This window comes from Cydia pomonella, chromosome 6 (genome assembly GCF_033807575.1).
Source record: "Cydia pomonella isolate Wapato2018A chromosome 6, ilCydPomo1, whole genome shotgun sequence".
In the NCBI taxonomy this organism is placed as follows: Eukaryota; Metazoa; Arthropoda; class Insecta; order Lepidoptera; family Tortricidae; genus Cydia; species Cydia pomonella.
Window position 1 is genome coordinate 1400506 of NC_084708.1, and position 22357 is coordinate 1422862.

General features: G+C 36.8%; 1 protein-coding gene across 2 annotated transcripts in view; it reads left to right on the top strand.

The window, feature by feature from the left end:
- Positions 1 to 22357, top strand: part of LOC133518682 (uncharacterized MFS-type transporter C09D4.1) — a 158506-nt gene that overhangs the window by 98802 nt on the left and 37347 nt on the right. For both annotated transcript variants that reach the window (XM_061852356.1, XM_061852357.1), the window contains exons 2-3: positions 21221 to 21349; positions 22139 to 22234. In XM_061852356.1, coding sequence (XP_061708340.1) covers positions 21221 to 21349; positions 22139 to 22234 — 225 coding nt within the window. The remainder of the gene's footprint in view (positions 1 to 21220; positions 21350 to 22138; positions 22235 to 22357) is intronic.

Consider the following 22357-nt stretch of genomic DNA (forward strand, 5'->3'; position numbering starts at 1 on the left):
GCAAAAAACTTGTGCGCGCTGGGACCCCATGGATCTAAATAAATGATTCCTGTTTTTTTAAATATAAAATACCTTATTTAACTACTACACATCTCTATTGTATTGTAGTAATTATTTATTTTAAGATTATTATAATGTAATGTTTACCCAGGTATTGGCTTTTTTTATAAATTAAACACACATTGACAGATAGCATGCTGAATTATTTTATATGGAAAATAAGTACATATACATTTTTTTTTATTACGTCGGCGGCAAACAAGCATACGGCCCGCCTGATGGTAAGCAGTCTCCGTAGCTTATGTACGCCTGCAACTCCAAAGGAATTACATGCGCGTTGCCGACCCTAACACCCCCCCCCCCCCCCCCCCCCCCCCTTGTTGAGCTCTGGCAACCTTACCGGCAAGAGCACAACACTATGAGTAGGGTCTAGTGTTATTCGGCTGCGGTTTTCTGTAAGGTGGAGGTACTTCCCCAGTTGGGTTCTGCTCTAGATTTGGAATGACATCCGCTGCGCTGTGCCCTACCACACAAAGCGAGATGACATTCACAATGCCCATACCATACATACTTAGTGTGTCAAAACTCGAGCACTCATGGAATGCAAATAATTGATTATGAATGGCAATGGCAGGAGCGCTGTGAGGACCATTTCCGAGCGATAAAAGCACTTTGCGTAATGAAACGGTGGAGGTGTGAACAATATTCTGTGGAGGAGCAATTTGGACGTAAAACTGGAGATATACCGTGAATTTTTTATTTTATTTTACGCCTTTGTTTTCACTTCACGACGGCAAATCCATAAGATAAATATTTTTTTTGCTAAATAAAATTATACTTTAAAAGTAACCCAAGCTTTAAAATTAACTTTTTATTGAAAAACCTATTATATTCCGTGGACGAATACATGGAACTAAAATTAACACACTGTTTGACATTATAGATAATTTACAAAAATACAGATAATTTTTGCATGCTTGTTTAAGTAGAATATGGAGAACTTGTATATACTATATTTTTAACAACCCTATGTAACCCGTATTCCGCAAATAAAATTCATTCATTCATTCATTCATAGTTTATGTACAATTGATTTTATTTGACATTTGTTCTGAACTTTTATTATTACTGCTCTTAGTTTTAATAACGATCATTATGCGATACCTCCTAGATTTTTAGTTTGTCATGTATTTATTTAGTTTTCGGTTTTTAAATTGACGTCAATTTTGAAATACCTTGTTATTTATCAATTGCTAGTTTTCATAATAGGGTTGTTTCCAATTTTTTAAAACGCTTGTATTACGTTCTATATTAACTAGAAGTTGCCCTAAAATTCAACTTTTATACTAAAAACGGCTTTAAATATGTTAAATTAACAAAATATATTTTGACAGATGCTTTCTCGCCCAAAACGCTCTTTGAAAATTGTGTGACGTCACAGTTTACGGTTTGACACATAACTACATACGCACGTAGAAGATACGAACTGTCAACTGACATTTGTCATTTGTTGTTTGTCGCCTAACTGTCAACAGTGTCAATCCGAGAGTTGTGACGTCATCAAAATCTTCAATGACGTTTCGAGTTTGGTCACGTGACGTGTGCCAAAAGATATTTTAAATTCAATATTTACAAAAATATGGTCATTACAGGTCCCCTAAAAGTAGTTTAACATGTTCTTTTAAATCAAAAGAATTTATTGGGATACAATTCTGCCCTAAGATTTGTAGATGGAAACAACCCTATTTGTTTTGTGTTTTTGCTTATTATTAGTGACATTTTATGCATGTCAAATTATTGTCGATCATAAATTCATATACATATATTAAGGTGGTTCGACTAGGTTACCCAAAGCTTAAACCTCACTAGATGGCGCCACAATTGCAAATTTTGAGTTTTAATTTTTTTGTGGCGTAGTCTTGGTATTTCTATTCTGTAAATTATGTTTAGCGCACTCTTTAAATAAATATTGAACTATTACAACAAACATTGAACACTTCATTGTACAAAAACTACCCCTTAATGTCGACAGAATGTTTCTTGACTCTATTTCTAAGTATCACTCACACATTCAAACAGTCTTACTGGGATCCTTGTAGTAGACAATTTGGCACAGCGGGAGTAGGCTTCAATAGCGTTGCGGTATGTACGTGGAAATACATGCAAGAGGATGTGGGTTCGAGACTCATTAAAAATTTTTTTGTTATCAGTATTATCAAGTACCTATTATTAATAAATTATTTTATGAGAAATATGAGCGTTTTCCATAAAAATATTAAAAATCTGATTCTCACACATCATGATATTTTTGGGTTCTTCCAACTCAGAATCACTAGCATAATCAATCCTCGTGCTAAAAAAACCCGAAAATTTGTATTGAAATTTTAGTTTTACATTGAAATTTCTTTCACACTAAAATGTGACGTAATGGTATGGATATTTTAGGATATCTTTTTTTAATGCTAGGGTGGAGAAGATTCTAAGTAGAATGAACCTAAGAAAGTCCAAATTTGTAAGTCAGATTTTCCGGTATTTAAAAAAAAAAAACGCTGTTTTGTTCTAAAATTAAAGCAATCCCTTACTGCCTAGCCTTTAAAAAAGTAGGTAATATTTTACAGTAGAATTAAAACATTTTTTTTACGATACATTTAATTAAATTACAGTGAGTTACAAAATTGGATGGCCTTCTATTTATAACCATTAGGTATAAAAAGAAATGAGATATTTACCATGTTTGTTTATATTATTGATTTCCCGATATTTTGACACAACTAGAAGTTTCACACAATGCCTAGAGATAGAAAATTATTTATTTATTTTATTTATTGTCAATTTCATTCAACGGATCACATCATATCCAATTTATGTGTTTATGTATTTCATTGTTTTCTACCTAGTTGGTTATTAAATTCTGTTACTGCAATAATCTTTATCTAAATAAAATATACCAACGAAAGTTTAATAAAGTATATATTAAAATGAAGTACACAAAATCAGGAATTACATATGACAATATCATTCAAAATCGCCTCCTCTGGCTTTGACACAGGCCCTCAAACGACGAGGCCAGTCATCAATAGCGGCACGCACGATTGTCATGTCTAATTCCGTCACTGTCTTAACTATGGCCCGCTTGAGGGAGTTAAGATTTGTGTGGGGTTTAGCACAGGCTTTCTCCTCAATAACCTGCTATATGGCATAATCCAGGGGGTTAAGGTCCGGGCTGGAGGACGGCCAGTCTTCGTGGGCAATAAAGTCAATTTTGTTCCTTCGAAACCAGGCTTGAGTTGTTTTTGCCTTATGTGCAGGAGCTGAGTCCTGTTCAAAGATCCATGGCTGGTTTTGAAATAGGGTGTGACTTAAGGGCTTCACTATTGGTTCGAGAACGGTTTCCAGTTTCCGGTTTTCACACCTTTTTCACAGAAATGAATCTGTGTTAGCCCTGAGTATGACACACCCAAAATCATGTTTGGCGGGTGCCCACATTTGTGCAATGCAATAGGGTTGTTTCCATATACAAATCTTAGAGAATAATTGTATCCCAAAAAATTCTTTTGGATTATAAGAACATGTTAAACTACTTTTAGGGGACCTGTAATGACCATATTTTTGTAAATATTGAATTTAAAATATCTTTTGGCACACGTCACGTGACGATTGACTGATACTGATGACGTCACAACTCTCGGATTGACACTGTTGACAGTTAGGCGATTAACAACAAATGACAAATATCAGTTGACAGTTCGTATCTTCTACGTGTGTATGTAGTTATGTGTCAAACCATAAACTGTGACGTCACACAATTTTCAAAGAGCGTTTTGGGCGCGAAAGCATCTGTCAAAATATATTTTGTTAATTTAACATATTTAAAGCCGTTTTTAGTATAAAAGCTGAATTTTAAGGCAACTTTTAGTTAATATAAAAAGTAATACAAGCGTTTCAAAAATTTGGAATACGATTCTCTTTTAGGCCCAAATTCATTATAGATACGACGAGATAAGCGTTATTTGTGGTATATAATTATGGCTCACAAATCCACCACATCCACACCACACCACACACACCACACCACATTATGTCATTTTTTATTTTTTCGGTAGCATTTGTTTTAACGGAAATAAAGAGGTTGCAAATCGAGTAACAGAACTTCAGAACAGATATCATTTGATATTTACCAGTCGCTTTTCGGTGAAGGAAAACATCGTGAGGAAACTGGACTAATCCCAACAAGGCTTAGTTTTACCCTTTGGGTTGGAAGGTCAGATGGCAGTGGCTTTCGTAAAAACTAGTGCCTACGCCAAATCTTGGGATTAGTTGTCAAAGCGGACCCCAAGCTCCATTGAGCCGTGGCAATATGCTGGGACAACGCTAGGAAGAAAGAAAGAAATCGAGTAACAGAACTTAGTAACCAACTAGGTATAATAGTTATGATGTAAATGTCCATATCATGTTGGAGTCATATATGTATTAGCCAACTAATTATTCAAGATCAATACACTTAGCTCCCTTAGGTATTCGCCTAAGTACAATCTCGGGCAAAATTGAGTTTTATAAAAGTGAACTAGTTTCTAGGTCATATTTTCTATGAATTGGTCATTTTTGTAGACTCCAATTACAGTTACACTTTTCCTGGTTTTTCGCGGACCAGAATATCGATGATTTTTGTAACTTGATTTAGACGTTGCTATCATTTTCAATACAAAAACACATAAAATCACAATTCAGAACATGCGGCAGCGTTGCTTTCTATCAAGTACCTCAAGCACCAGGGCGGCTACCGGGAAAATCGAAATTCGTCAATTTCGGGCATTTTTCTCTGTCACTCTAATTACGTCTTAGTGAGAGTAAAAGAGAAAGATCCCCGCAATTTGCGAATTTAGGTTTTCGCGGTAGGCCCCCAGGTCCTGTCAAGTTTCAGCAGTGTTGCCAGGTGAGCGGAAGAGAATTATCGTACTTGAGTGTCAATATTATTGTACCGTTGAAAAAAATATCGTACGCCAATCAAAAAGGCAGCCCCTAAAAATGTCTTGCAAAATAAGCTTAAACTTCCAATTAATAATAAAAAAAAGACAATTTTCGTCTAAATTGCGCAAAAAATCTGTTTATGTTTGTGTATTTTTGGGATAGACTCAAACGGTATACAGGAAATTGTGACATTTTAAACTTTAAACTTACACCAAGGAGCCGAACACCCAAAAGATACTAATTTTAGCCTATTTCTGAGAGAAAGTGTCATATTTTGCTTCAAATTACTAGACTTTTAAGGTGGCATCATCCAAGGGCTGAAATTATAGTACTTTAGTGTACGATAATGCTCTTTGGAACATTACGTCATACCGGGGCCCAAATTATCGTACATGTACAACAATTATCGTACGCCTGGTCACACTGAGTGTCAGTGTCGACAGAGTCAGCTAAAAACGCGTCAAACATCGCAACGTCGCGCCGATGCATGGAGTGGCAACGCCGCAATGTATTTGTACACGACATTTGTCACACACACATGAGTAAAATTTATAAAAATATAACGTTGATTATTGCATGATTTCTGTATGAAACAAAGTTTTTCTATTAATTTAGCGCAAATGAATATTCGAAAGTAGATAGACGCGCAACTATTTATGTAATAATATTGTGTAATTACTTAATAAATAGCGATTGTTTTTTGTATGAAAATCGAACCACCATATTGTATTTCATACCTATAGCAATTTATCATTATGAAATAAATAAGTTAAAACTAATACTATATGTAGACTACATTTGTAATTAACAAGAGAACAAATCAATTTGTTTTATTAAATATAAAGGCCCGACGGCGACGCGTCGAGGCTAGTATTTCGATTTATGTTTCTAATTTAGATTTTACCCTTTAACAAACTTCGATTTTATATGGCAAAAAGTGGCGGTGACATAATCGGACAGACAGACGGACATGACGAATCTATAAGGGTTCCGTTTCTTGCCATTTGGCTACGGAACCCTAAAAATGACCCTATAATGATTTTAAACTTTTTTTTCCGTTAGTTTTCATACTATCTGTCCGTTTTTAACAACCCATATCTTGGAACAATTTTATACACTTTCATACACTAATTATTATAATCGTACCTACATATGTTTTTTACATGCCTGTTTGTGAAATATAGCGACACCATTACTTATTGCAAGATTACCATCACTGTATGTACCTACTACATATATTTGCAAATAAAACATTTTGAGTTTGAGTTTGAATAGTCAACCTATATAATAGTCTATTTTTTTATCCCGTAGACTAAAATGGCATTTCATGTGTTGCTAGTTTTTTGCGTCTTATAAATAGTGATGTGCTACAACCGGTACTAACCGAAAATAAACTACAAGTAGTTACTTATATAGGCATGTAACACCATTTTGAGGCATTTAGAATGTTTGTATCCAGGTCTATACACAATATTTCTAATATTTAAAAGCGATTTTATTGTAAAATTAATAGTCACCTCGAAGCTCATAATCAGGGCCCGTAACTTTCATGCCGTTGACGCAAAAATGACGTCACGCTGCATAGAGTATAATTCCGATTAAAATCGTCATAATTGACAGTGACAATAATATGAAATCTCTAGCGTCTAGATGTTGATTGTCACTATGACAAAGTGCGTAATGTTACACAAATTAATTTCCTTGACTACTTTTAATCAATACTTATGTAATAAAACCTTTTTAAATGTAACCTTTTTTATTCGTTCATATTAAAAAACGTGCTGTCAAAAATGTTACAAGTGCCACTGAGAAATAAAAATACTGAATTCCTAATTGTATTAGTTGTTGAAGTCCGAAAAAATGTGTGCATCAATTATACATTTTCTTTTTAGCAGAGAAGTTGAAGTAATTAACCAAATGTGTGACACAACAAACAAAAATACGATTACAAAACAAAAGGATTTTTATGAATATTGCATTACGTATGAACGCGAAGATGACTTAGATTTTCTTTGCATGGGAATTAATGCAAGAAGGATGGCGTGCTTTACGTTAGAGAGGAATTCTGTTTTCTACGTAACTATTGTAATGTGTTGTTAACCATTTAATAAAATGTACGTTGAAAAACAAATCAAATACTTTTATTTACGTTTCACGTATCAAGTAGGTATTATTTATTCCAGATGTAAGTACTTTTGAACTCATTTGTACATGATTAAAATGATTGATGACTAATGATTAATAATTTACAATAAAACTATTTGGGATCATCCTATATGGAGCGTGACGTCAAATTGATGTCATTGGCATGAAAATTACGGGCCCTGCTCATAACGCAATTATTAAATGTTTGAGTGGATTAGTAGTGAGTAGATTGTATTTATTGTTTACTTCCTATCATGTAGTGAGTAGATTTCATTCATTGTTTATTTTGAATCTAAAATTAATTTAATATTTATCGGTTATTCACAAACCGAAATCAAAGCTCAGCACTATTTGTTTAAAGCTGGTCACATTATTTCTACGTTTGACATTTGTGGTTGTCATTTTAGTCTATGGAATAAAAAATAGACTTTCATAAAACATAAAATGGCCAAGGCCGGAATTGAACCAGCGTCTTCACCCCGCTAATACTCGAAAAATACGCAACCGAATGAAATATACTCGTAAGTATTCAATTTGTATATTTGCGGTTTTTCTCTAGACTTTTTTTGCTTTGAATTATGCCGAACCTATTATTAAAAATGCTGACAGATATTAAATAAAATACAAAAAAAAAATGGGACGACGTAGCCATAATGGATATCATTATTTTAATGATGCATTGCTTTAAAATAGTTACAAATAAGTATTTGAAATATAATTCTGTAAATGATTTCCGTTATTTACCTCCTTATTTTGTAATCATGTAAGTAGATAATAAGTTTGTTGATTTATTAAGTTTTTCTCTTTGTCAGAGGTGTAGAGAACGTTAATGGTATTGTGCAATGTAATAAAAAAATGTATTTGAAATAAAACTAAATTATATCTATGAATGCAGGAATTTTGTAGAGAAAATAATTGTACCTATCAAAAACATTTTTCGTGTGAAATGTTGCCAAGACGAAACGATAAGGCTCGGACAGTCAAAAAGTTATCAACCCGCGTAGTCAACGAAATGCAACTTTCACAAGTTTCACAGTCGAACTAATATGGAAGAGTGATAGAGAGAGATGACTACGCTACGCTACGGAACGTTAACGATTGTAACGGTGGCTACTAGACCAATAGTGGGACCGGATTTTTGCCCTATAAGTTTCGATAATTCTAAAGAGTGAAAAGTGATGTTTATCTGTTATGGGACATATTTTTAAGCATATTTGTAATATATGAAGAAAATTTAGAACGAGCGTTAGATATAAATAAGGTATTTATGTATTTTTATTGATGAATTTTGAATATTGAATTAAAGTACAAAATTTAAGCATCGTCTTTTATAATATGTATGAGGCTTTATGCTATCAAATTTTTAGAAAAAAAATCAACGTGCTACTTTGTCAAACTCAAATTAGCTTATTATTTTGTCAATATTGAATTAAAGTTTGAAAAATCCACAATATCATATCTAAATTCTTAAGTTAATAGGCAAGGCAAAAAATTAGAAGAGTAGGATATGTGCTTTACAATTAATATGCGTTTTTTGTCCTGTAAGATCTAATATTGAATTAAAGTCCGTAGAGATAAGTCTATTACTATAAAATAATATATGCAGCCATTTTATGGAAAGGTAGAAATATCTGTGTGTAGCTTGCATTGTAATAGTAAAATCAACTTAAAAAGGCGCGAAATTCATAACCACGCCGCGCTGGTCCGTCAACATGTCGGCTCGGCGCGCGGGAGCCTATCGTAGCCGACCTGGTGAGCGATAGATACCTCGCCCCGCCCGCGCCCCCCGCTCAGCTTCGCAAGCGCTGTTTGTCTTTTCTTTCAAATCATTCATTTGTTTGTTTATCGTGCACATAAATTAGATGCGGACATTACATGAATTTAATTATAGAATAAAAGTTATTATGACTTCAAAATGAGTGAAAAATGTTTGATATGTGTACTGTACTGACTTAGTAACAGAGAAAAAACGAGGAATTGAGCAGTTAATAACTGCGAGCAAATAATCTTTCTTGGTGATGGGAAAGTTAAATATTTCTACGGGAAGGAGGAACTACGTTTCCATAAAAAGTGTAGATTATACATTGAGTCGAAGGCTATACCGGCGTACAAAAGACTAATGGAGGTGGCATCAGAGGGCTTACCGCGTACCACGTTCGACGTGTTGCCTCCCTGTCATACTTACGTACGAATTTACAAGTGCGACAGAGAGGTAACACGTCGAACGTGGTTCGCGATAGGCCCTCAAATGTACAGCCAAGTGACGATGATGAAAATTACATTTTCAAAACTTTTGTCTTTTGGTACCATTGTGTTAGCCGCCTGTACTTACTTTCAACATATATTAGTAGTTTATGTTACTGCTACATAATAAAAGGCATTAAAATACACGAGTGTGGGCTTAGGAAACGAACGAAGTGAGTTTCTTAAAAAGATCACACGAGTGTTTTAATGCCTAATTATCTATTATATTACCTTTAAACGAGCAATTCTTGTATATATATATTTCCGGGATCTCGGAAACGGCTCTAACGATTTTGCTGAAATTTGGTATATGGGGGTTTTTGGGGGTAAACAATCGATCTAGATTAGTCTTATGTTTGGGAAAACGCGTGTTTTCGAGTTTTCATGCGTTTTTCTTTCGACGCAGAATATGGTCGCTAATTTCGTGTTGCCGGCCACTGTCCGTCTGGTCCAGCGGGTTAAGACGCGGACTGCTAAACGAGTGTTACGGGTTCGAATCTCGCCTGGTGACTAACTTTTGTTTTTTTTTATATGTTCAATTTTATATATAATTTTTTAATTTTTATTGTTTTAGACAAGTTTAATTTAGTAAAAGAATGTAGTTAAGATTATCACCTATACACCACCATATTACAATAAATAGTTAATTATAACCGAGCAAAGCTCGGTCGCCCAGGTACTGTATAGTTATTGCAGGTAGTTCGCAATCACATTTTTAGCACAGGCATTATAAGAGAGGTATGGGCATTGTAAATGTCATCTGGCTCTGTGTGGTAGGGCACAGCACAGCGGATGTCATTCCAGATCTAGAGCAGAACCCAACTGGGGAAGTACCTCCACCTTACAGAAAATCGCAGCCAAATAACACTAGACCCTACTCATAGTGTTGTGTTCCTGCCGGTGAGTAAGGTTGCCAGAGCTCAACGAGGGGTGGGAGGGTGTTAGGGTCGGCAACGCGCATGTAACTCCTCTGGAGTTGCAGGCGTACATAGGCTACGGATACTGCTTACCATCAGGCAGGCCGTATGCTTGTTTGCCACCGACGTAGTATAAAAATAAATAAAAAAAAACACACACAATTAAAATATTTCATATGACATGTGCTAATTATTTGTCTCAGTGTAAACAAAAATATATCATAATTATGATATCAATTTTCAAATTCAAAATGGCGGACATGTTTTATAACTTATTTTAAGAAATTATGAGTAGTTTAAGACTTTAAAAAGCAAGAAATTGTTTCTTGCTTCTGTTTGTATATGTATCATGTAGTATTTGATGTTTTCATTATTTTTGAAAGTCCTCAGGGTGCCGATTACGAAAATGACATCCATTATGGAACCCAAGATGGCGGACATTCATTTTTCTTAAAAATTGGTATGGGTGTCATCTCCGAGGTTTTTCGAGGTTCCGATTACGAAAATGACGTCCATTTTGCAATCCAAGATGGCGAACATTATTTTTTCTTAAAAATCGATATGGGTGTCATCTCCGAGGTTCCTCGGGGATCCGATTACGAAAATGACGTTCATTTTGAAATCCAAGATGGCGGAAATTATTTTTTCTTAAGTCGATATGGGTGTCATATCCGGGGTTCCTCGGGATTCCGATTACGAAAATGACGTCTATTTTGAAATCCAAGATGGCGGACATTAATTTTTCTTAAAAATCGATTTGGGTGTCATCTCCGAGGTTCCTCGGGGTTCCGATTACGAAAATGACGTTCATTTTGAAATCCAAGATGGCGGACATTAATTTTTCTTAAAAATCGATATGGGTGTCATCTCCGAGGTTCCTCGGGGATCCGATTACGAAAATGACGTTCATTTTGAAATCCAAGATGGCGGAAATTATTTTTTCTTAAGTCGATATGGGTGTCATATCCGAGGTTCCTCGGGATTCCGATTACGAAAATGACGTCTATTTTGAAATCCAAGATGGCGGACATTAATTTTTCTTAAAAATCGATTTGGGTGTCATCTCCGAGGTTCCTCGGGGTTCCGATTACGAAAATGACGTTCATTTTGAAATCCAAGATGGCGGACATTAATTTTTCTTAAAAATCAATATGGGTGTCATCTCCGAGGTACCTCGGGGATCCGATTACGAAAATGACGTTCATTTTGAAATCCAAGATGGCGGAAATTATTTTTTCTTAAAAGTCGATATGGGTGTCATATCCGAGGTTCCTCAGGATTCCGATTACGAAAATGACGTCTATTTTGAAATCCAAGATGGCGGACATTAATTTTTCTTAAAAATCGATATGGGTGTCATCTCCGAGGTTCCTCGGGGTTCCAATTACAAAAATGACGTCAATTTTGGCGGTTCTTGTTGGTGCAGATTTCAAAAATAGAGACCATTTTAGAATTAAAGGTGGTTGATATCACGGCTACACACATCGACACCCATTTCAAAAAGTAGCGTCCGCCATATTTATTTTCAAAATAGATGCCATTTTTGAAATCCACACCCCTAAAAACCCAGAAAACAACACCCATGACGACTTTTTCAAAAAAGTGACGTCCGCCATCTTTATTTCCAAAATAGACGTCATTTGTAAAATTAGTACACATACATCATACAACATGAAAACTAAAAACATTTCCATCCTCTTTTGGGCAGTTGTGTAAGTCTGTGATAACCCTAGGTAGGTATGGAGACCTTGAGCGGTGTCGGCATTTACGCAAACATCAAAGGCGTCGGCCCACTGTTACTTTTTACACTGTGCTTTTACTGTGTAAACGAAAACGTCACATGATATATCAAAAGAAAAGTTATTTTATCTTATACCTTTAAACGAGCAATTCTTGTATATATATACATATATATATATATATATATATATATATATATATAAATATATATATATATATATATATATATTTCTGTGATCTCGGAAACGGCTCTAACGATTTCGCTGAAATTTGGTATATAGGGGTTTTTGTGGGTATACAATCTATCTAGATTAGTCTTATGTTTGGGAAAACGCGTGTTTTCGAGTTTTCATACGTTTTTCTTTCGACGCAGAATATGGTGACTAATTTCGTGTTGCCGGCCACTGTCCGTCTGGTCCAGCGGGTTAAGACGCGGACTGCTAAACGAGTGTTACGGGTTCGAATCTCGCCCGGTGACTAACTTTTGTTTTTTTTTATATGTTCAAGTTTATATATAATTTTTTAATTTTTATTGTTTTACACAAGTTTAATTTAGTAAAAAAAAAAATGACCTATGTAATAAGAAAAATCGACAATACATGGCGTTACTCTGTGACAAGTGCTGTAAGGTTAAAATCGATTGTAAATAATACTAATTGTCAGTTCACATTTTACTTTTTAAGTTTATGTAGATTATCACCACCATATTACAATAAATAGTTATAACCGAGCAAAGCTCGGTCGCCCAGGTACTAATATTACTAACTGTACTAGGTTGCCTTTTTAACAAGTTGGTCCAGTCCATGGTTGCCTACATTTTATATAAAAATCGGTTAATCTAGGCGACCATTAACTGGACGAACTTTTTTAATACGGCAACTTTCAAATAAGCTTTCATTTGATATATCATAGGATGAAATAACAAACAAAAAAACTATCCGTACGCAATCTTACAAGGCAACCTACTTGAAATGTATCACTGTGAATTTTGTTTTACATTTATTTCTTATCAGAAATAAATAACATGAGGGTGCATATACCTTATAACGTATCTCTATATAACTATCGGTTATCAATATTAGCATTAGCGGTTAACAACAACATTCCCCTTAAAACAAATAACTATCGCGAGGAAAATACCAAGTCCAAACATCTGAAAAAAATCGGGAAAGAAAAGCTGCAACTGGCTTTTAAAATGGTACAAGGAAGGGTGGTCATCTGTATGAGAATGTGTTTTTTTGTCTCTATTTGACCCAATGGTTGACTGGTAGAGAATGCCTTTTGGCATTAAGTCCGCCATTTGTGTTTTTTTTTGTTTGTGCAATAAAGTTTAAATAAATAAATAATATTCATGTAACGCGATAACGAATTCTACGTGAACGAAACCGCGGGCAATACCTATTATAGTAACAACAAAATAACAATTTTCCATTGCTATTAATTTAAAACACGCTTTAGGATTTTTTTTGATGGACCGTAGACGCAGTCAAGGGCACCCCGCTCCCCACTACCGTTGTTCGCTGCCTCCTGCCACAGCGCGCGGCGCGCGCAAACTTGCCGCGCGTTTGAAACGTAACGTATTTATATAAGCAAGGAATGCATACATATCAGTAATGAGTGTCGCCGTGATTTTATATTTCTAAATTTTTGTTTAGTAACTGAGATCATTGTTGATGATCGATTATTATTAACTCTACAAACTTTAATTCAATATCAGCTATACTGCTTAACCTGAAATCAATATCTAGACAAGCACATTGTCTACATGTCTAACTTTTTACTAGAATACTAAGTTGATCGATAATATCGTAATTTTGCAATATCAGCAACTCTAATTCTATATTTACAAAATAACTCGTGTTTTTACGTTTACCAGAAAGCAGCTGTTCCAGATTTCTAAAAACTGAAAATTGTACATAAATTGAAGTGTTATTCGATATGCTAAAGTTTTCTGTAACTTTAATTCTATATTTACTTAGTTATTAGCAAAAATTAAAATATTTAAATATAACCGAAAGCTCAATCTTAAAATTTCTAACTTTTTACCAAAGTATTATTTAACATACTCCCAATGACATATCAAAAAAGAAAAAACTTTAATATTATCGAAACCCATTTTTGTTCAACCGCTGGTCTATACGCGGCCAGATCTCTTGTAGAGCCAAGTTTCTAACTCTACAAGCCCTAACTTGACGAAGTCTACACCTTAGTAAAATCGTTTCGTTACCGTCACATGAGCGTAAGGCGAAAAATGTATTCACTATGAATTCTTTTTTATTAAATTGTCGTAATGATCTTTTTATCTTTTTCTGTACTCCATCATCAGTTGTTCACTCACTACACTGCACTGCACTTTCTACGTTTTGTAATGAAACACTTCACTTGACAACTTAATACTCATTTATTCCGAAACCAAATTTACCTTATAAGGGGCTGTAGAAAAATCTTAATAGCGTGAAGTAGCCGATAGAACAGCGACATCTACTGTGAAATTGGGCAACTATAAAAACTAAACATACTACATTTAACACCAGTCATGTTACATTTTATGGGCAAACCTTGCAGACCATCTTGTCTTTTCATATTATTTGTATAAAGTTTATTATTTTGATCCCAGAGTTCTGGAAAACTTCCACTGTTCCAATCGAATATGATTTAAATTTCATCGAACTGAATAAGTCCTATATTTTGTAGGTCCTTGAACCTTAGGAAGTTAGTCTAGGTATAACCTTAACTTCAATATACTGTCAAGCAATCTCTTTGGAGAAGGAATGGGAGAAGATGACGTCGGTGACTGTTTCTGGATCTAACCTACTGGTTTGCTCAACTTAGAAATGTAACGTGTGCTATGATTTGCAATTCGTTTTGTCCAGTGAGTGGAATATCGCATTTGCTTAAATGCCCTCGTCGCCCACGATTGAAGAATCTAATGTGTTCTCTCTGGTATGATACGCCCACGAACTCCAAAACATTATACATATTATACTCAAATCCAATAAACCAAAGGCAAATAAAATTCCTTTGATATCCAGGAAGGGCATACCTTGCTAAATACACGTTAAATCGTATCGGGCGGAAACCGGCAACTTTGCGGCTTACAGCCGAAATTGATTGCTTTCGTGACGTAATAATGGGTTCATTAGTGGCTCGGCGATCCACTAAGTACGCAAAGTTTGGGATTCCTGGCGCGGATGAAAATTTATTATTAAAGGAATGTTGGTGAGAAATATTATACTTATCGGCTTTTGGGTTTTTAATGTAATGGTGATATTTATTCGCGATCGGCGCGACTTAGGTCGCTGCCCCGTATTTTTCGCAATGGGTTCGAAACAACTCATAGCGAATGAGTTACTGGCGTTCGTACAGAATGCCATAGACACCATGGATGAAGTCAGCATCAGGCAGATCTGCAAATCAAGTTTCAGTGAAGACGATATTTGCAGTGGCAAGGCGCTACTCTTCCAGACGCTCGGCAAAACTGACCAGATGCCATCCCGTCGGAGGGATGGGGGTGTGAAGAGTCTCCAGGACATAATTAAAGTGTTGAAGGAGACCGATCCAGACGACGTGCCTGCCTTCGTTGCGAAACGGTTGGACCGGTTACCGCCGGTTACCTTCGATCACGTCGACGTCACCAGGCTGCTGAAGGACATAACATTCCTGAAGACAAGTCTGACTGAGATGCAGTCCAAGTTAGAGGTGGCAAATAAAACCATTTGTGAACTTCGTGTCGAGGTGGCGACGCTTCGTGACACTGTTTCGGAATGTAGGTCACACGAGGCCACTGACTTGGGCTCGGGTAGTGATGCGCGTGCAATTATGTGCAATGCTGGGTCAGCAACGAGCGATATGACGCTTGTCCCCGCCGGCCCGCCCCCCGCACCCCGCACGCCGCGTCGTGTCTTGCCGTCAACTGCTCCAGTTGGTGTATCAGCGACTCCACATCGCGATTACGCTGCTGCTGCAAAACTGAGAAAAGCACCTTCAAGGGTGCCTGAACATGTTTCTCGTGATGAGAAGCCACCCCGCGCCGAGAAAGGATTCACACAGGCGTCGAAGGAGAGGAGGCCGCGCAAGGCGCCTCGCAAGAGCCAGTGTGGCACGGCAGAGCCGGATATTGCTTCTGGCCTGAGGGTTGCCACACCGAACACGGCGCTATATGTTTCGCGCCTGCATGTTTCCGCCACGGCAGAAGATGTGGTGGAATATGTCCGCAAGAAGATTCGTTACGAGCTGAAAGTATTCCAGCTGCGATCGCGGCATTACGTGCACTTCAGCTCGTTTGTGGTGCGCGTCCCGCGGCCGCTGCTGGAAACCATCGCGAGCGCAGACTTCTGGCCGAAAGGTGTGATATTTCGGCGGTTTCGTGGGAATCTGCCGAATCCCGCACCAGAACAGGCGGCGCAACCGAAAACTGCGTCGTCAAAATGATATTTATATTTTAAGATATTATTGTATGTATGTTAGTCTGTAAGGTATGTATATATGGGCCATAGTTGCCTGAAAATAAATGATATTTAATTTAATTAATTAATTAATGTCCACATTATAAGCGATGGGTGATTGAAAAAAAATTAAAGCACACATTAAATTTTATTCATATTATTATCACTAAGAAAAATATTAAAAACGATAGTTGATTATGAACTAACGGAGGCCCTAGTAGGGGAGTAACGAAAAAAAAATTCAGGAGAGATGAGTTATTTTTTGTGCCGAAGAAACATACCTATGTGAATGTTATTAATTAATTCCTTATGCTTAAGTTATGCTGATTTATATATTAAGTCATTTGATGATTTTAAGATTGATATTTTATTTGCATTTTATTAATGATTGCATATATATACTAATGGCAATGGTAAAATATTAAATACCTAAGTACATGATAAATAGACTTACGGCCCGATTCGAAGAATTATTAAGACACGTTTAAGATCTTTACAAGATCGATAACTAAACGAAATGTATTTCGATTCCGCTGTGATCCCAGTAAGATCTATCTACGATATTTCTAACGTCAAAGTGACATTGGTTGCCCAAATCGAGCTGCTTCTGTCAATTATACGACATACAAGCGATATCTAAATGAGAACTTATCTAAACCAGTAGGGCTAATATGGTGAGCTTTTTATCATTTGTCACCATGCCTGTCACGTTCTAACAAGTATATAAGTGCAAAAGTGACGGGCATAGTAATAAGCGATAAAAATGGAACCATGATGCCACCGCAGAACTTATCGTTATCTTATCCTTATCGTATCTCATTCTTCGTATCTTTCATAAACGTGTACTAAAGTTACGATGCCGCTAATCATCGTTTGTCCCTTTCCATCATACCAATACGTCGGAAAGGGACCAACGATGATTAGCGCCATCGTAATATAGTACACGATTATGAATAAGGAGGTAAAGGAATAACGCATGATTAAATCACTATCGGTGTTATTAATAAACGTATCTAAAGCCCCAATTAACTATTAACCGTTTGTCTTAATCTGTCATTTTGATACAATATACGACCGGTCTGGCCTAGTGGGACTACCGGTCTGGCCTAGTGGGACGACCGGTCTGGCCTAGTGGGACGACCGGTCCGGCCTAGTGGGACGACCGGTCCGGCCTAGTGGGACGACCGGTCCGGCCTAGTGGCATAAAAATGGCATAAAAAGAAACACAATAGAGAATAGAGAATAGACAATAGAGAATTCGGTAAATTTACCATTTTATTTGGAAAGAATTTGGGGCCAGGGGGCCTCCACTCCTTTATTGCCCGAGGTCTCCAGACCTCTAAATCCGGCATTGGATGAATGACAATATAGTAGATTACAACAAGGGCATAAAGCGATCCATTTTTAATATAGTAAAGGATAAAAATAGACATATATGCCTGAGTTATTTATTATATACTCTGCTTTTCACTTCGATTGCGAGGAAAATTTAGAAAAAAATCCAATATTTTAGGTTATTTTACCGTATTTGTTGAAGAGAAAGTCGTACTCGGTCCGGTCAGGGGCGCGGGGCGCGCCGGTCAGGTGCGCGCCGGTCGGGGGCGCGCCGGCATCGGCAGGGCTGGCAGTTTGTTTGGCAGATTTTGAACTTTATTGCTAAGTTCATAAGGGTCATAATAGATGAATTTACTTTATGCTCTTCAGCATAATAAGCAATTTTATGTCGCTTATACGCGACTTAAATGTCACTTTTATGAGCATGAGAAGTGAAAATGATGTTTTGCACATAGGTTCACCACTTATTTTTATTTATTAGTTATTTACAAGCTTAACTTAGATGATTGGTAGTCCTCAATTGTACGTTTCCCCAGAAACTTCCTGCCTCGCGCAGCTAAACTGTAGAATGAACTGTCACCCGCGGTATTTTCGAACCGATACGAAAAATCATCTTGAAACCGGCAACCCACTTGCAAACCTTCTAGTGTTGCTGGTGTCAATCGATCTTGATTTTCCTGGGGATCAAATGGTTATATAGGACTCATGGCATTTAAGCTACACAAAGGTCAGAAATGGGAGTTAAATTCTGACGCTTGCACTCGACGATTGAAACGCCTCTAACAAAATGATAATGTAATGCGACGTAACATTACATTAGTCTATCCTAAATGTATGGAAGATCAAGAGAATTGCTATTTTGACCCTGAAATATTGCGTTTGTGAAATAGGCGCCAGAACTATCTTTATCTTCATCATGGTTTTGTTTCAAAATTCAAAATTCAAAATTTTATTCTGCAAGTAGGCCTCAAGGGCTCTTTTACAAGTCAATACAACATTTATAGTAACATCATATAGTGACATGAAAAATACACAACAACATTTTATAAATACAACAGCCAATACCTGGGTAAACATTACATTATAATAATCTTAAAATAAATAATTACTACAATACAATAGAGATGTATAGTCTCTATGGTTAAAAACACATTAAATCTGGAGATGTAAAAGGTCCCCAATGTCAGAGTACTAATATTAATAAAATTTGGAGGTGTAAAGTCTCTCCAAGTGTCAAAATAAAATTTATACTAAATAAATAAACCGCGTCTGGACTGTTAAACTAGCAGTCTCATAAACTAATGCTACATTCTGTACATAACTAGTATGTACCAAGTCAAGTATATTATACAATATGACAGAGACGTATAGTCTCCACGGTTAATACATTAAGTTTGGAGATGTATAAGGTCCCCACGGTCTGAGAAAAATAATAATACACAATAATAAGATTTGGAGGTGTAAAGGTTCTCCAAATGTCAAAGAATAAAATAAAAAAAAATTGTATGAAATACATATTTCACGTCAAGAGACTGTTAAGCTAACAATCTTAAAACTAGTTCTACAGAATACATAACTACTATGTATTTAATATGTCAATGTCATCATCAAAATAACTAAAACATAACAAACATTAATACATAAGGTTGAACAGCTAGAAACAACAGCGCCATATGCCTCTCCGGGACACTGCACGCAAAACTATTACAGCTTTTGAGACTGGATACTTGGCCATGATTCCGTGTCTCCCAAGTAGTCATCTATTTTATAGTATCCCTTTTTGAGAAGTGCATTTTTGACGTATTGCTTGAATGAAGTATAGGGCAGGTTCCATGCCTCTAAGGGTACTTTGTTATAAAATGTTACACAGTTTCCCATGAACGATTTTTTAACTTTCTGTAGACGAAACTTGGAGACTACTAACTTATGTTTATTTCGCGTATTATAACTATGGATATTAGACAGTTTCTTAAAGGACTTTATATTCTTATGCGTATACATTATCACATCTAGTATGTATTGTGAAGCTACTGTGAGAATATCTATTTCCTTCAATCGTTCTCTCAGTGAGTCACGAGAAGCCATGTTATAAATGGATCTGATTGCCCTCTTCTGAAGAACGAAGATGGTTTCTATGTCAGCTGCTTTGCCCCACACCAGTATGCCATAAGACATAATACTGTGAAAGTAACTGAAGTAAACTAGGCGAGCTGTCTCCACGTCAGTAAACTGCCTGATTCTTCTTACTGCATACGCGGCAGAGCTCAACCTTTTCGCCAGGGCAGATATGTGAGGGGCCCATTGCAGTTTACTATCTAAAGTAAGGCCCAGAAAAACCGTATTCTCGACAAGGTCCAGCGTTTCGCCATTTAATGTGATGATAGTTTCAGATTTTCTTACATTCGGCAGCGAAAATTTGACACATTTCGTCTTTTTCGCATTAAGAAGTAAGTTATTTGCTGTGAACCATTCTAGTACCTTTTCCAAAGTTTCATTGACTTGGCTATAATCGCTCAGTTTCCTGTCAACTTTGAAAATTAGTGAGGTGTCATCAGCAAATAAGACTATCTCACATTTATGTTTTACAAGGTTCGGCAGATCATTTATATATACAAGGAAGAGAAAAGGACCCAAAATTGAACCCTGTGGAACTCCGAGCTTTACAGTCATTCCAGTAGACTCCGTTCCATTTACAACCACTTTCTGGGTTCTTTGGTTTAAGTAAGACTTAACAAGGCTTAGAGCTTCCGTTGACAGACCGTAGTGCTTCAGCTTGTGTAGAAGTGTGTCATGCTCCACGCAATCAAATGCTTTGGACAGATCGCAGAAGACACCTATAGCATCTAGCGAGTGTTCCCAGGCGTCGTATATGTGCTTGATTAGTACAGAGGCGGCATCAGTCGTCGAACGACCTCTTGTAAAACCAAATTGCTGATCTTGAAGTAGTTCATTCGAGTTGAAATGTCGAAGCAATTGGTTTAATACAATTTTTTCAAACACTTTACTGAGAACAGGAAGTATTGAAATAGGTCTAAAATGTCCAAGGTCATCTTTGCTGCCCGCTTTAAATAGAGGAATGACCTTACTGTACTTCATCAGATCGGGAAATACACATTCTCTAACACAAGCATTAAATATATCGGCCAAATACGGTGCCACTACGTCGATTACAGATTGCACGACTTTCACAGAGATCCCCCAAAGGTCCTCAGTATTCTTTAATTTCAAGGACTTGAACGTTTTAATGATTTCATGGGGGTCAGTATATTGGAAGTATAATTCCATGCCGCATTTCTTGACATTGTTTGTATCCAAGTAAACACCAGCCTTTGCTACAGAGGAGTTCAAGTTCCGTGTAGCATCTGTGGCTATGTTGGTGAAAAAGTGTTGAAACTCTTTCTTAACCCCTTCCTTCTTTGTCTCCAGGGTCTCCGCGTGACAACCATCATCGGTTCCTTCGGGACATGTCTGGGCGCATGGCTGAAGGTGTTCTCCGTGCCTCAGGACATGTTCTGGTTGGGCTTCACGGGACAGACCATTGTGGCTATCTCCCAGGTGATTATCTCACCCATTATCTTATCATACCCGGAGAGACATGAAGGAGTTGAGCTTGTCCAGTGACGATGCTTATCAGCGAACAAATTAACTGGTGCCTCAAGATTAGGAAAGACCACCCCTCGTAACGGGGTGAGGCGAGGATAAAGAAGATCTTGTCTTATCCCTGTCTTATATTCTGACATACATATAACCTAGCCCTAGCCTAGTGGTGACTGCTTATGAAGCCGATTGTCCTAGATTCGAATACCGGTAAGGGCATTCATTTGTCACATGTATGATAAGCACAGATATTTGTTTGTAAGTATATGATATATCGTTGTCTAAGTGCCCACAACACAAGGCTTCTTGAGCTTACTGTGAGGCTTAGTCAATTTTTCAATATTTAATATCTAAAGACATGGGATAGTTCAGTGTAAGTCTCCATCTAGGCTATTGCTATTTTATGTGTTCTGTTTGATCTGATTCTGTTGTTTAAGAAGCAAAATCTCAATCTGAAAAGATTTAAAAGATGTTAGAATACGATGGTCTGGCGGCCGGGAAAATCAAAATTACCGTTTCCTTTACCGGACGCTGGACTAACAAAGCAATATTTTTCAAATCATCTATTCGGAAAAGGGCTCATTCTTTCCTGCCAGGAGGTACCAAAGTGGCACTTTTCTGTTCAACGACACATTTTTTTTTTACTTTTTTGCTTTAATAATATTTTTGCTGTCTTGTGACATAATCTGCTATTTCTTCTGTGTATAAATGACAAAGCAACGCCTGATTCAATAAATTGTGTCCCAGGTGTTCATCCTGAACGTGCCCCCTCGATTGGCTGCGGTGTGGTTTGGGGCTGACCAGGTTTCACTGGCTTGCAGTATTGGAGTTTTCGGCAATCAGGTAAGTTCATCATCATACCATACATAGTAATATATTATATGATACAGTAGCATGCCGCGGAGTAATAATTTCGTGTAAATTCAAGTACTCCTACGAAGACCGGTTGACGACACATGACGTCAC